This window comes from Ursus arctos, unplaced genomic scaffold (assembly GCF_023065955.2).
Source record: "Ursus arctos isolate Adak ecotype North America unplaced genomic scaffold, UrsArc2.0 scaffold_36, whole genome shotgun sequence".
In the NCBI taxonomy this organism is placed as follows: Eukaryota; Metazoa; Chordata; class Mammalia; order Carnivora; family Ursidae; genus Ursus; species Ursus arctos.
This window is the reverse complement of record NW_026623050.1, coordinates 15,719,193-15,732,483: the sequence shown is the minus strand read 5'-3', so window position 1 is coordinate 15,732,483 and position 13,291 is coordinate 15,719,193. Positions and strand designations below refer to the sequence as shown.

Sequence of the window (13,291 nt, the reverse complement as noted above, 5' to 3'; positions counted from 1 at the left end):
ACTTCAATACAGGGGCATCTGGGTGGCTCAGTTGGTTGAGTGTCCAACTCTTGATTTCGGGTCAGGTCATGATTTCAGGGTCGTGTTGGGCTTTGCACTCAGTGGGGAGTCTACTTCAAGATTCTCTCCCTCCTCTCTCTCTCTTTCAAATAAATAAATCTTTTTTTTAATATTTTATTTATTTATTAGAGACCGCCAGCGAGAGAGGGAACACAAGCAGGGGGAGTGGGAGAGGAAGAAGCAGGCTCCCAGCGGTGGAGCCTGATGTGGGGCTCGATCCCATAACGCCGGGATCACGCCCTGAGCTGAAGGCAGACGCTTAACGACTGAGCCACCCAGGCGCCCCTCAAATAAATAAATCTTTAATTATACTTCAGTACAAAAAATTTAAAAAGGGAAGTACCTTTTTATGTCAATGCCCTTGGCCCTTTTCTAATAGAAATTAAAGACCTTATTCATTCTTTAGCAAATATTTATTGAGCATTACTATATGCAGTCATGCATTAGATACTGGAGATACAGCTGTGGACCAGACAGATGAGGTCCCTGCCCTACTGGAATTTGTAGACTAATGAGGACACAGCCAATATAACGTAATACGCAAATATGTTCTGGAGTGATAGGGGCTCTCATGGGAAGTTCTGGATTATATGAGAGCACATGCAGGTGCCCCTATCTCTGATTTGGGGGATCAGAGAGGCCTTGCAGAGGAAGTGATATACAAGTTGATATTGGAAATATAAGTAGGAGTTAGGTTTAGGGGTTGGATGGGTTAGGTGGTTATTATACCAGGGGGCAGAGCATGTGTTGGGCTCCCAGGTGGAAGGAAGCTGAGCTGAGTATTTCTGGAGTATAGACATGATGGGGTGCAAGGAAGAATGGGGGCAGTGAGGAAAGTGATGGGAAATCCGGCTAGAAAAATGAACAGGGACCAGGTTGTGGAGGGTCCAAGGAGTCATGTTAGAATTTGATCTTTTTTTCTAAGACCAATGGGAAGTGATTGGAGGATTTTTATCAGGGATGTGACAAGATGCCATTTAACTTTTATAAAGATGACTCTGCTTCAAGGTGGACCCTGGTCTATAGGTGCCTAAGGCTGGAGCAGAGCAATGCAGGAAAAAACAGTCCCTCATCAGCAGGCATTCCTAGAGGCAACCAGACGCCTGGGGCTGTGGTGGTGGTGGGGCTTATCTTGGGCAGCACAGTTGGTAGAAGGTATTAGGGGGGAGAAACAGAAGAGTTAGTGATGGGTTATATTTAACATTTAAGGACTTATCCCTGCTTCTAGCAGCACCTGGCCGCAGTTCCCCCATTTTCTTGTGCAGATTCGTTGTTTTTAGTGACCAGTCCCTAGAAAAGCAACACGTGTCACACAGGGTCAGTGGCCCTGCTTGTCAGGCGCATTCAGGAGTAGCTGTGCCCTCAGCAGGTTGCTACTTTTCCTGGGGGTGGCAGAAGGGAACTCATGGATCTGGGGCCACCATGACAGGGAGAAATAGTGATGGTTTCAGACTTCTTAGAGATTTGTAGTGGAGCAGTGGCTGTTGATGAATTTCCTCTGCATCCTCCTTTCTTGTAACTAAACTGTAAGCATTGACTGTTCCTCTCCTCTGGTCTCTATATGACTGACGAACTTCTTCTTTATGTGTGTTCACTGCATCCTGCCACAGCGCTTCTTTGAGCAGGAAGCGACTAAGTCATTTCTCTTTCAAACCGAAAGAGCATGTGCTCAGTACCTCTGCTTACCCTGTCTTGTGTTTGCAAAGGTCCCTGAGTTCCTTTCTACAGTCTGTCGGGTTCTAAATGCTTAATCATTTGTCCCTTTCTTTATTCTAAATCTTCTAATAGAGTTTACCATAATTGGATCATATGTGGGGAAAGATGGAAAGGTATTTCATTTTATTCATTATTTTATTCATATTATTCTGGCTTTTTTGGTAGAAAAGACTGGAGAAGACTATACAGAGAAGGAACTGAGGAAGATTTTTGAAGTGTCAGCCTGGCTGGCAAGGTCCTCTTACGTGAAGCTCCTGTGATTTTGCAGTGGTTCCCAGGGCTAGCTCTGGGAAGGAATCATCTAATGGCACTTGAATAAAAAGCAGATGTTGTAGCATCGCCCAAAATATATTCATTATTTTGGATTGTTTGGGATACATTAGAGAATTTGACTCAATTTTAATGCCACATTGAATGGCACACTTGGGCTTATTTTACGTTGATTCACATAGCATATAATACAAATAGATTACTTTTGTGTAGAATTATTATCTAGTTAGATTTAAACCTGATAAATGGAATCTGTTATTCATTATTGTGCCAATGATTCCTAGTTGTCTAGATTTGACTAGGAAGAAAGTTAAAAGGTGGAAATTTATGGTTAATGAACATTTAAAAAATACTCATGTGTACTTTTCTTGTTTTCTATATAGACCAGCTGTTGAAACCTGGTGAAACATAATCAGGTCCAATAATGTTCTGCAGTGAAAAGAAATCTCTTGGTAAGTATTGAGCTCTTCAGATGACATAAAGTGAAGATGACTTAATTTTTATTTTACTTTTTAAAATTTCACTTCATTTTATTTTCTGGAGGTGTAATTTATATATTAAAAAACCCCACATAAATCTTAAGTGTTCAGTTTGAGTTTTGACAGTTGTATACACCTGTCTAATTATCGCCCCAAAACAAGATACAGAATATTTCTATCACCCCAGCAAGTTCCCTTGTGTCCTTAAAAAAAGTTTTAATTGTAGTTGACAAACCATATTATATTAGCTTCAGTTGTATAACATAGTGAGTTGATACTTATATACATTATGAAATGCTCATTATAAGTATAATTACCATCTGGCATCATGCAAAGTTATTACATTACTTTTATATTCTCTATGCAATACTTTATGTTCTTGTGACTTCTCGGAAGTTTGTACTTTTTAATCCTCTACCTATTTCGCCCATCTCCTTACCCACACTTCCTTTTGGCAACCGCCAGTTTGTCCTCTGTGTTTGAGTCTGTTTCTTTTTTTTTTTTTTTTTTAAGATTTTATTTATTTATTCGACAGAGATAGAGACAGCCAGCGAGAGAGGGAACACAAGCAGGGGGAGTGGGAAAGGAAGAAGCAGGCTCATAGCGGAAGAGCCCGATGTGGGGCTTGATCCCATAACGCCGGGATCACGCCCTGAGCCGAAGGCAGACACCCAACCGCTGTGCCACCCAGGCGCCCCTATGAGTCTGTTTCTATTTTGCTTTGTTTATCCACTTGTTCTTTAGATTCCACATATAAGTAAAATCATATGGTATTTGTCTTTCTCTGTCTGACTTATTTCACTAAACGTAATACCCACTAAGTCCACTCATGTTGTCACAACTGACAAGATTTCATTCTTTCTAATGACTGAATAGTAATCCTGTGTGTGTGTGTGTGTGTGTGTGTGTGTGTGTGTGTGTGTGTAGCAGATCTTTATCCATTCATCTATTGGTGGACACTTAGATTGCTTCCACTTTGACGATTATGAGTAATACTGCAATAAACGTAGGAGTGCATATATCTTTTTGAATTAGGGTTTTTGTTTTCTTGACGTAAATAACCAGAGATGGAATTGCTGGGTTGTGTGGTGTTATTTTTAATCTTTTGGGAAACCTCTATACTGTTTTTCATAGTGGCTGTACCAATTTGCTTTCCCCACAAACAGTGCACGAGAGTTCCCTTTTCTCCATATCCTCACCAACACTTCTTATTTCTTGTCTTTTTGATTCTAGCTATTCTGACAGTTGTTAGGTGATAGCTCATTGTGGTTTTGATTTGTATTTCCCCGATGCTTAGTGATGTTGAGCGTCTTTTCATACGTCCGTTGGCCATCTGTATATCTTCTCTGGAAAAATGTCTATTCAGGTCCTCTGCCAAGTTTTAACTTTTTTTATCTTGAGTTGTATGAATTCTTTATATTAACCCCTTACTGGATACATCATTTACAAATATCTTCTCCCGTTCAGTAGGTTGTGTTTTTTTTTTTTTTTAAGATTTTATAATTTATTTTAGAGCGAGTGGGGGGGAGGGGCAGAGGCAGAGGGAGAGAGAAACTTCAGCAGACTCCACACTGAGTGTGGAGCCAACTCGGGGCTTGATCTCATGACTCTGAGATCACAACCTGAGGTGATACCAAGAGTCAGATGCTTAATTGACTGCGCCACCCAGGCACCCCGTCTTTTCATTTTGTTGATGGTTTTCTTCACTGGGCAGAAGCCTTTTAGTTTGATATACTCCCAGCTGTTCATTGTCATCTACGAATAGTGACAGTTTTACTTCTTTACTAATTTGGGTGCCTTTAATTTCTTTCCCTTATTTGATTGCTGTGGCTAGGACTTCTAGTACTATGTTAAATAAAAGTGGCAAGAGTGGATATCCTCCTCTTGCCTCTGATCTTTTTTTTTTTTTTTTTAAAGATTTTATTTATTTATTTGACAGAGAGAGAGACAGCCAGCAAGAGAGGGAACACAAGCAGGGGGAGTGGGAGAGGAAGAAGCAGGCTCATAGCAGAGGAGCCTGATGTGGGGCTCGATCCCATAACGCCGGGATCACGCCCTGAGCCGAAGGCAGACACTTAACCGCTGTGCCACCCAGGCGCCCCTTGCCTCTGATCTTATAGGAAATATTTTCAGCTTTTCACCACCGAGGAGGATGTTAGCTGTGGGTTTGTTATACATGGTCTTTATTACGTTGAGATATGTGCCCTCTATACCCACTTTCTAAAGCTTTTTTTTTTTTAATTTTTTTTTTTAAATTTATTTGACAGAGATAGAGACAGCCAGCGAGAGAGGGAACACAAGCAGGGGGAGTGGGAGAGAAAGAAGCAGGCTCATAACGGAAGAGCCTGATGTGGGGCTCGATCCCATAACGCCGGGATCACGCCCTGAGCCGAAGGCAGACGCTTAACCGCTGTGCCACCCAGGCGCCCCTCTAAAGCTTTTGTCATGAATGAATGTTACATTTTCTTGCATGCTTTTTCTTCATTTGTTGATGTGATCATATGATTTTTATCTTTCATTTCGTTAATGTGGCGTGTGACACTGGTTGATTTGTGGATACTGAATCATCTTTGCATCCCTAGAAGAATCTTCTAAGAACAAGGATATTCTCCTATATAACCACAATATTGTCACTACACCCTAGAAATATAACATTGATAAATAACATAGATTCCATTTTTCAATTTATCCATTTGTCCCTGCAACATCTTATTTCTCAGAGCTGGTTTATATTTTTGGTACAGTATCTAATAAATGTTCACACATTGTGTTTGGATTTTAATCCCTTTATTTTCTTTTAAATTTAGAACAGTTTTTCATATATAGAATTTTGGAAAAGTCCAGTCCAACTGCTATATAGATTTGGCACAAAAATCAAATAAAAATATTCTATTTTTAATGGACAATGAATTAGTTAATTGACAGTGTTTTTATGAGGAATGCAACTTTATGATCTTCCTTACACAGAATTTCACTTTACAGACCACCAGTCTTTGCTGTCTAATGAGGCTAAATATTTTGTCCACATACCTGGGTCTGTATCTGCTTTGGCACAGATTCTCAGAGAAAACTGACACCATCATTAGCATTATCATGATTGGGAATGATACATCTTTGGGTTACATCAGTTCCTACAGATTTCTTCATAGGCTGGAGAGCTGTTATAACCTATCCATTTGCTATGCAGTCAGTCAACAAACATTTTGAGCCCCTATGATATGCTAGGAAGTGCCAACCTTTCTTGACTTCAAGTAGATTTTTACAGTTCAATAAATGCATGTATCCTCACATAATTGCTAAGTTTACAGTAGCAACAATAACTTAAAATATTTTGCTAACCATTACTACAAGTAGTGTATTTGCCAGAGGAGTACAGACTAGAGACCTTCTAATCAGCCTGGGATTGTTGGGGGGAAAAATCATGAAGAGGTGATACTTTACCGCAGTGAGATACTGAATATCTGCAACAAAAGTGTACTTACATTTATATAAACTTCCACAACATCATCAGGAAGCTTGGGCCATAGATAATATACATGAAAATATAACAAGCCGAACATGGTGTTTTGGGAAATAATAATTTTCTCTCCTATATGCTTTATTATTTATCATCACCATATTCATATAATTCTCACATTCTTCAAGATGTAAAAAATTCCAGCTAATTGACTCAGATATTTCAAACATGATTATTTTCTATTTGCTTTTTATATTTATTTATTTATTTATTTATTTATATTTTTTTAAAGATTTTATTTATTAATTTGACAGAGAGAGACAGCCAGAGAGAGAGGGAACACAAGCAGGGGGAGTGGGAGAGGAAGAAGCAGGCTTCTAGCGGAGAAGTCTGATGTGGCGCTTGATCCCAGAATGCTGGGATCACGCCCTGAGCCGGAGGCAGATGCTTAAGGACTGCACCACCCAGGCACCCCCCTATTTGCTTTTTAATTTTAATTCCAGTATAGTTAACATAGTGTTATGTTAGTTTTAGATGTATGATATAGTGATTCAATAATTGTATACATTACTCTGTGCTCATTATAAGTTACTCTTAATTTCCTTCGTCTGTTTCACCCATCAGCCACCCCTGCCCTCTGGTAACCATCAGTTTGTTCTCTGTAGTTAAAAGTCTGTTTTTGGGTTGTCTCTTTTTTTCTTTGTTCACTTAATTTTGTTTCTTAAATTCCACATATGAATGAAATCATCAGGTATTTGTCTTTCTCTAACTGATTTACTTTACTTAGCAGTAAACTTTCTGACTCTGTCCATGTCACTGCAAATGGCAGGATTTCATTCTTTTTTTATGGGTGAATAATATTCTATTGTGTATATATACCACTTCTTTATCCAGTTATTTACCAAAGGACACTGGGCTGCTTCTACAGTTTGGCAATGTAAATAACGCTGCAATAAACAAGGGTGCACATACTCCTTCAAATTACTGTTTTTGTGTTCCTTAGTTAAATACCCAGTAGTGGAATTACTGGATCATATGATAATTCCATTTTTAATTTTTTGAAGAACCTCCATATTTTCTTCAATGGCTGCTCCAGTTTGCATTCCTACCAACACTGCATGAGGGTTCCTTATTCTCCACATCCTCACCAACAATAGTTGTTTCTTGTGTTTTGATTTTAGCCATTCTGATAGGTGTGAGGTGATAGCTCATTGTGGTTTCGATTTGAATTTCCCTGATGATGAGTGATGATAATCTTTTCATGTGTCTGTTGACCATCTGTATATCTTGGAGAAATGTCTGTTCATGTCTTCTGCCCATTTTTAAATTGGGTTATTTGGGTTTTTTTGGCATTGAGTTGTATAAGTTCTTTATATATTTTGGATACTAACCCTTTATTTGATATGTCATTTGCAAAAATCTTCTCCCATTCAGTAGGCTGTCTTTTTAGTTTTGTTGATTGTTTCCTTTGCTGTGCAGAAGCTTTTTATTTTGATGTAGTCCCAATAGTTTATTTTGCTTTCATTTCCCTTGCATCAGGAGACATATCTAGAAAAATATTACTACAGCTAATGTCCAAGAAATTACTGCCTGTGATCCCTTCTAGGATCTTTATGGTTTCAGGTCTTACAGTTAGGTCCTTGATCCATTTTGAGTTTATTTTTGTGTATGGTGTGAGAAAGTGGTCCAATTTCATTCTTTTGCCTGCAGCTGTCCAGTTCTCCCAACACTATTGGTTGAAGAGACTGTCTTTTTCCCATTGCATATTCTTTCCTGCTTTGTCAAAGACTAATTGACCATATAATTGTGGGCTTATTTTTGGGTTTTCTGTTCCACTGATCTATGTGTCTATTTTTTTTGTGTGCCGGTACCATACTGTTTTGATTATTATAGCTTTTGGGTATACCTTGAAATCTGGGGTTGTGATACCTCCAGTTTTGTTCTTTTTCAAGATTGCTTTGGCTCCTCAGGGTCTTTCAATACAAATTTTAAGATTATTCTAGTTCTGTGGAAAATGTTCTTGGCATTTTGATAGGGATTGCATTAAATTTGCAGGTTCCTTTGGGTAGTATGGACATTTTAACAAAATTCATTCCGATACATGAGCATAGAATATCTTTTCATTTGTGTTCAATTTCTGTCATGAACATTTTATAGTTTTCACAGTACAGGTCTTTCACCTCCTTGGTTAAGTTTATTCCTAGGTATTTTATTATTTTTGGTGCAATTATAAATGGGACTCTTTTCTTAATTTCTCTTTCTGCTACTTTATTATTAGCGAGTAGAAATATAATGGATTTCTATATATTTTTATATCCTGTGACTTCACTGAATTCGTTTATTAGTTCCAGTAGTTTTTTTTTTTTTAATTTATTTGAGAGAAAGAGAGTGCAAGTGAGAATAAACACAGGCGAAGGGGGACAGAGGGAAAAGCAGACTCCCTGCTGATCACAGAGTCCGATGCAGGGCTCAATCCCAGGAACCTGGAATCATGATTCGAACTGAAGGCAGCCACTTGACTGACTGTGGAGCCCGACTCAGGGCTCAATCCTACAACCCTGAGACCATGACCCAAGCCGAAATCAAGAGTTGGGTGCTCAACTGACTAAGCCACCCAGGTGCTCTGTCTTTAGTAGTTTTTTGGTGAAGTCTTTAGGGTTTTCTACATACAGTCTCATGTCATCTGCAAATAGTGGAAATTTTACTTCTTTCTTACCAATTTGGATGACTTTTATTTATGTTGTCTGACTGCTGTGGCTAGGACTTGCAGTACTATGTTGAATAAAAGTGGTGGGAATGGACACCCTTGTCTTGTTCCTGATCTTAGAGCAAAAGCTCTGTTTTTCACCGTTAAGGATAGATGTTAGCTGTGGCTTTTTCATAGATGGCCTTTATTATGTTGAGGTATGTTTCCTCTAAACCTACTTGAAAGTTTTTTTCAATGAGTGGATGTTGTACTTTTGTCAAATGCTTTTTCTGTATCTATTGAAATGATTGTATGGTTTTTCTTTCCCTTATTGATGTAATGTATTATGTTGATTGATTTGCAAATATTGAATTACCCTTGCATCCTGAGAATAAGTCCCACTTGATCATGGTGAATGATTTTTTTACATGTATTGTTAGATTTAGCTTGCTGTATTTTGTTGAGGATTTTTACATCTGTGTTCAGCAGAGGTATTGGCCTGTAGTTCTCTTTTTTTGTAGTGTCTTTATCTGGTTTTGGTATCAGGATAATGCTGGCCTCATAGAATGAATTTGGAAGATTCTTTCCTCTTCTATTTTATGGAACAGTGTAAGAATAATAGGTACTAACTTCTCTTTAAATGTTCGATAGAGGTGCCTGGGTAGCTTAGTTGATTGAGTGTCCGACTCTTGATTTTGGCTTGGATCATGGTCTTAGGGTGGTGGGATCGAGCTGGAGTCAGGCTCTGCACTCAGCAGGGAGTCTGTTTCCCTCCCTCTCTGCCCCTCCCCCTGCTCATGCTCTCTTGCTCTCTCAAATAAATAAATCTTAAATAAAATAAATGTTTAGTAGAATTCACCTGTGAAGCCATCTGGTCCTGCACTCTGGTTTTTTGGGAGTTTTTTGATTATGGATTCAATTTCCTTGTTGGTAATTGTTCTGTTCAAATTTTCTATTTCTTCTTGATTCAGTTTTGGGAGATTATATTTCTAGGAATGTATCCATTTTTTCTAAGTTGGCTAATATGTTGGACTGTAATTTTTTGTAATATTTGCTTATAATCCTTCGTATTTTTGTGGTGTTGGTTGTTATTTCTCTTCTTTCATTTCTAATATTTGAGGCTTTTTTGGGGAGGGGATGAGTTTGGCTAAAAGTTTATAAATTTTCTTGACTTTTGAAAGAAACAACTCCTGGTTTCATTGATCTGTTCTATTGTTTTTTTTGGTTTCTATTTTGTTTATTTGTTCTTTAATCTTTACGATTTCCTTCCTTCTACTTCCTTCCTTCTATTTCTAGCTCCTTTAGGTGTAAGTTTAGGTTGAGATTTTTATCGCTTCTTGAGATAGGCCTGTATTGCTATAAACTTCCCTCTTAGAATAGCTTTTGCTGCATCCCAAAGATTTTTGGACTGGTGTGGGTGTGTGTGTATGTGTGTGTTTCTAAAGATTCTCTCTCTCAGATAAGTAAATAGAGCACAAGTGGGGAGGAGGGACAAATGAAGAGGGAGAAGCAGACTCCATGCTGAGTAGGGAGCCCGATGGTGGGCTTGATTCCGGGACCCTGAGATCATGACCTGAGCCAAAGGCAGATGCTTAACCGACTGAGCCACCCAGGCATCCCTGGACTGTTGTTTTCATTTTCATTTGTCGCCATGTATTTTTCGATCTCCTCTTTGATATCTTGGTTGACGCACTCATTGTTTAGTAGCATGCTATTTAGCCTCCATGTATTTGTTCTCTTTCTAGATTTTTTTCTTCTGGTTGAGTTCTAGTTTCATAGTGGTGTGGTTGGAAAAGATGCATAGTATGACTGCAGTCATTTTGAATTTATTGAGTCTTGATTCGTGGCCCAATATGTGATCTGTTCTGGAGAATGTTCTATGTGCACTTGACAAGAATGTGTATTGTGGGGGGCGCCTGGGTGGCACAGCAGTTAAGCATCTGCCTTCGGCTCAGGGCATGATCCCGGCGTTATGGGATCGAGCCCCACATCAGGCTCCTCTGCTATGAGCCTGCTTCTTCCTCTCCCACTCCCCCTGCTTGTGTTCCCTCTCTTGCTGGCTGTCTCTATCTCTGTCTAATAAATAAATAAATAAAATCTTAAAAAAAAAAAGAATGTGTATTGTGCTGTTTTAGGATGTAATGTTCTGAATAGTTCTGTTAGATCCATGTGGTCCAATGTGTCATTCAGAGCCATTGTTTCCTTGTTAATTTTCTGCTTGGTTGATCTAGGTGTCCATTGATGTAAGTGGAATGTTAAAATTTCCTAGTATTATTGTATTACTGTGTATTACTTCCTTTATGTTTGTTAGCGGCTTTATGTATTTGGGTGCTTACATGTTGGGTACATAAATATTTATAATCATTACATCTTGTTGGATTGTTCCATTTATGATTGTGTAGTGTCCTTCTTTGTCTCTTTTACAGTCTTTGTTTTAAAGTCTATTTTGTCTGATATAAGTATTGCTATCTCAGCTTTCTTTTTACTTCCACTTGCATGATAAGTGCCCTTCCATCTCTTCACTTTCAGTCTGCATGTGTCTTTAGGTCCGAAATGAGTCTCTTGTAAGTGGCATATATATGGGTCTTCCTTTTTTATCCATTCTGTCCCCCTGTGTCTTTTGATTGGAACATTTATTCTATTTACATTCAAAGTAAATATTGATATGTATGTACTTATTGCCATTTTGTTAGTTGTTTTATGGTGGTTTTTGTAATTCTTCTCTCTTCCTGTCTTCTCTTGCTCTCTTCTCCCACAGTTTGCTGGCTTTCTTTAAGATATACTTGGATTCCTTTTTCTTATTTTTTGCATATATATTATCATTTTTTTTGTGGTTACTGTTAGGTTGTATGTGACATCTTCTGCCTATAATGGCCTATAATAAGTTGGTGGTTGCTTAAGTTTGAACCCATTCTCTAGTCTTCTCCCCAACCCCAGGTATCAGATATATGGTGTCATACTTTTATCTTTTCATTTTGTGATCTCTTGACTGATTTTTAAAAATGTACCTATTTTTATTGCTTTTGTGTTTCCTATTTCTGATACTCATTCTTGTGGTTTTTCCTTTCTACTCAGTGAGTCGCCTTTAACATCTCTTGTTGGGCTGGTTTAGTGGTATAAATTCCTTTAGTTTTAGTTTGAGAAAGTCTTTATCTCCCCTATTGTGAGTGATAGTCTTGCTGGATAGAGTTCTTAGCTGCAGTTTTTTTTTTTTCTTTCATCACTTTGAATATATCATGCCACTACCTTCTGTCATACAAAGTGTCTGCCAAAAAAATCAGCTGATAGTCTTATGGGGTTTCCCTTTTATGCAAATGTTTTCTTTTCTCATGCTGATTTTCAAGTTTTTTGTCACTGCTTTTTGCCATTTTAATTACTGTGTATCTTGGTGGGGGCCTCCTTGGGTTGATTTTGTTGGGGGTTCTCTGTGCAGGTGGATTTCTGTTTCCTTCCCAGATTTGGGAAGTTTGGGGTATTTCTTCAAATTAATTTTCTGACCTCTTTTCTCTCTTCTTCTGGGGTCCCTATAGTGTGAATGTTATTACGCTTGATGGAGACTTAGTTCCCTAAGTCTATTTTCACTTTTTAGAATTATTTTTTCTCTTTCCTGTTCAGCTTTGTTTTCTATTACTCTGACCTCTAGGTAGATGATCTGTTCTTCTTCCTCTAGTCTACTTTTCCATATAGTGTATTTTTTTGGTTTCATCTAGTGTATTTTTAATTTCAGTTATTGATTTCTTCATCTCTGATTGGTTCTTTTTAAAGCTCTTTTTCTCTTTGTTGAGGGTCTCATGGAAGTCCTCCATTCTTTTCTCAGGTCCAGTGAGTATCTTTATCACCATTACTTTAAACTGTCTATCAGGTGAATTATCTCCATTTTGTTTAGGTCTCTTGCTGTGATTTTTGTTGTGTTGTTTCATTTGGGGCATATTCCTGTCTCCTCATTTTATGTGACTCTCTGTGTCTGTTTCTATGTGTTAGGAAGGTGAGCAAGATCTTCTGCTCTTGAAAGCAGTGGTGTTATAAAGAAGTCCTTCAGTACCCTCCAGTGCAGTGTCCTTTCTTCACCAAAAGCTGGTGCTTCAGAGGTATTTCCTATGTGCATTGTGTGCACCATGCTATTGTTGCTGAGCCACATTTGCCTTCAGTCCAGTCATCTGCAGTGGCCCTCTTTGCTTGTTGTGGGCAGGGTTTGGTTCCTGTGTTGTTAGTGAGCCAGTCTAGGGCTGCCTTGGGCTTACGTTGAGTCAGACTAAGCATTTGCCAGAGATGGAATAGCACCAAATTGCAGGGCACTTTCCCTGTGTTGTCCCCTCAAAAACTTTTGTTGGTGGGCGGAGCCTGTACTCAGACCACATGTCTGCCCCCAGCCCACTCCTGGGGCCATGTGTGGTGTTATCTTCCCCTCTCCCTGGGGGCAGGAATTACTTTGGAGTGCTGCCGGCCCCTCTTGGGGCTGCTTGCACACTGCCAGATTTGTGACACCACTTTGGGTGGGTTCTGGCCAAGGATGTATTGGAGGAGTCAGATCCACAGAAGCTTGGGGGTGGGGCACTGGTGTTAGCAAAGTTTGTGCCTGGGTCTGGTTTGAGAGGGAACATGGAGGTGAGGCCTGACTGGAGG

General features: G+C 38.9%; 1 protein-coding gene across 3 annotated transcripts in view; it reads left to right on the top strand.

Annotated features, from left to right (window-relative positions):
* Positions 1-13,291, top strand: part of ATP8B4 (ATPase phospholipid transporting 8B4 (putative)) — a 226,417-nt gene that overhangs the window by 9,495 nt on the left and 203,631 nt on the right. For 2 of the 3 annotated variants that reach the window (XM_026518454.4, XM_026518456.4), the window contains exon 2: positions 2,430-2,498. In XM_026518454.4, the coding sequence (XP_026374239.2) occupies positions 2,471-2,498 (28 nt within the window). In that variant the 5' untranslated portion in view covers positions 2,430-2,470. Of the gene's footprint in view, positions 1-1,749; positions 1,890-2,429; positions 2,499-13,291 lie in introns of those variants that run through there. The other variant, XM_044391066.3, reaches the window with a different exon arrangement.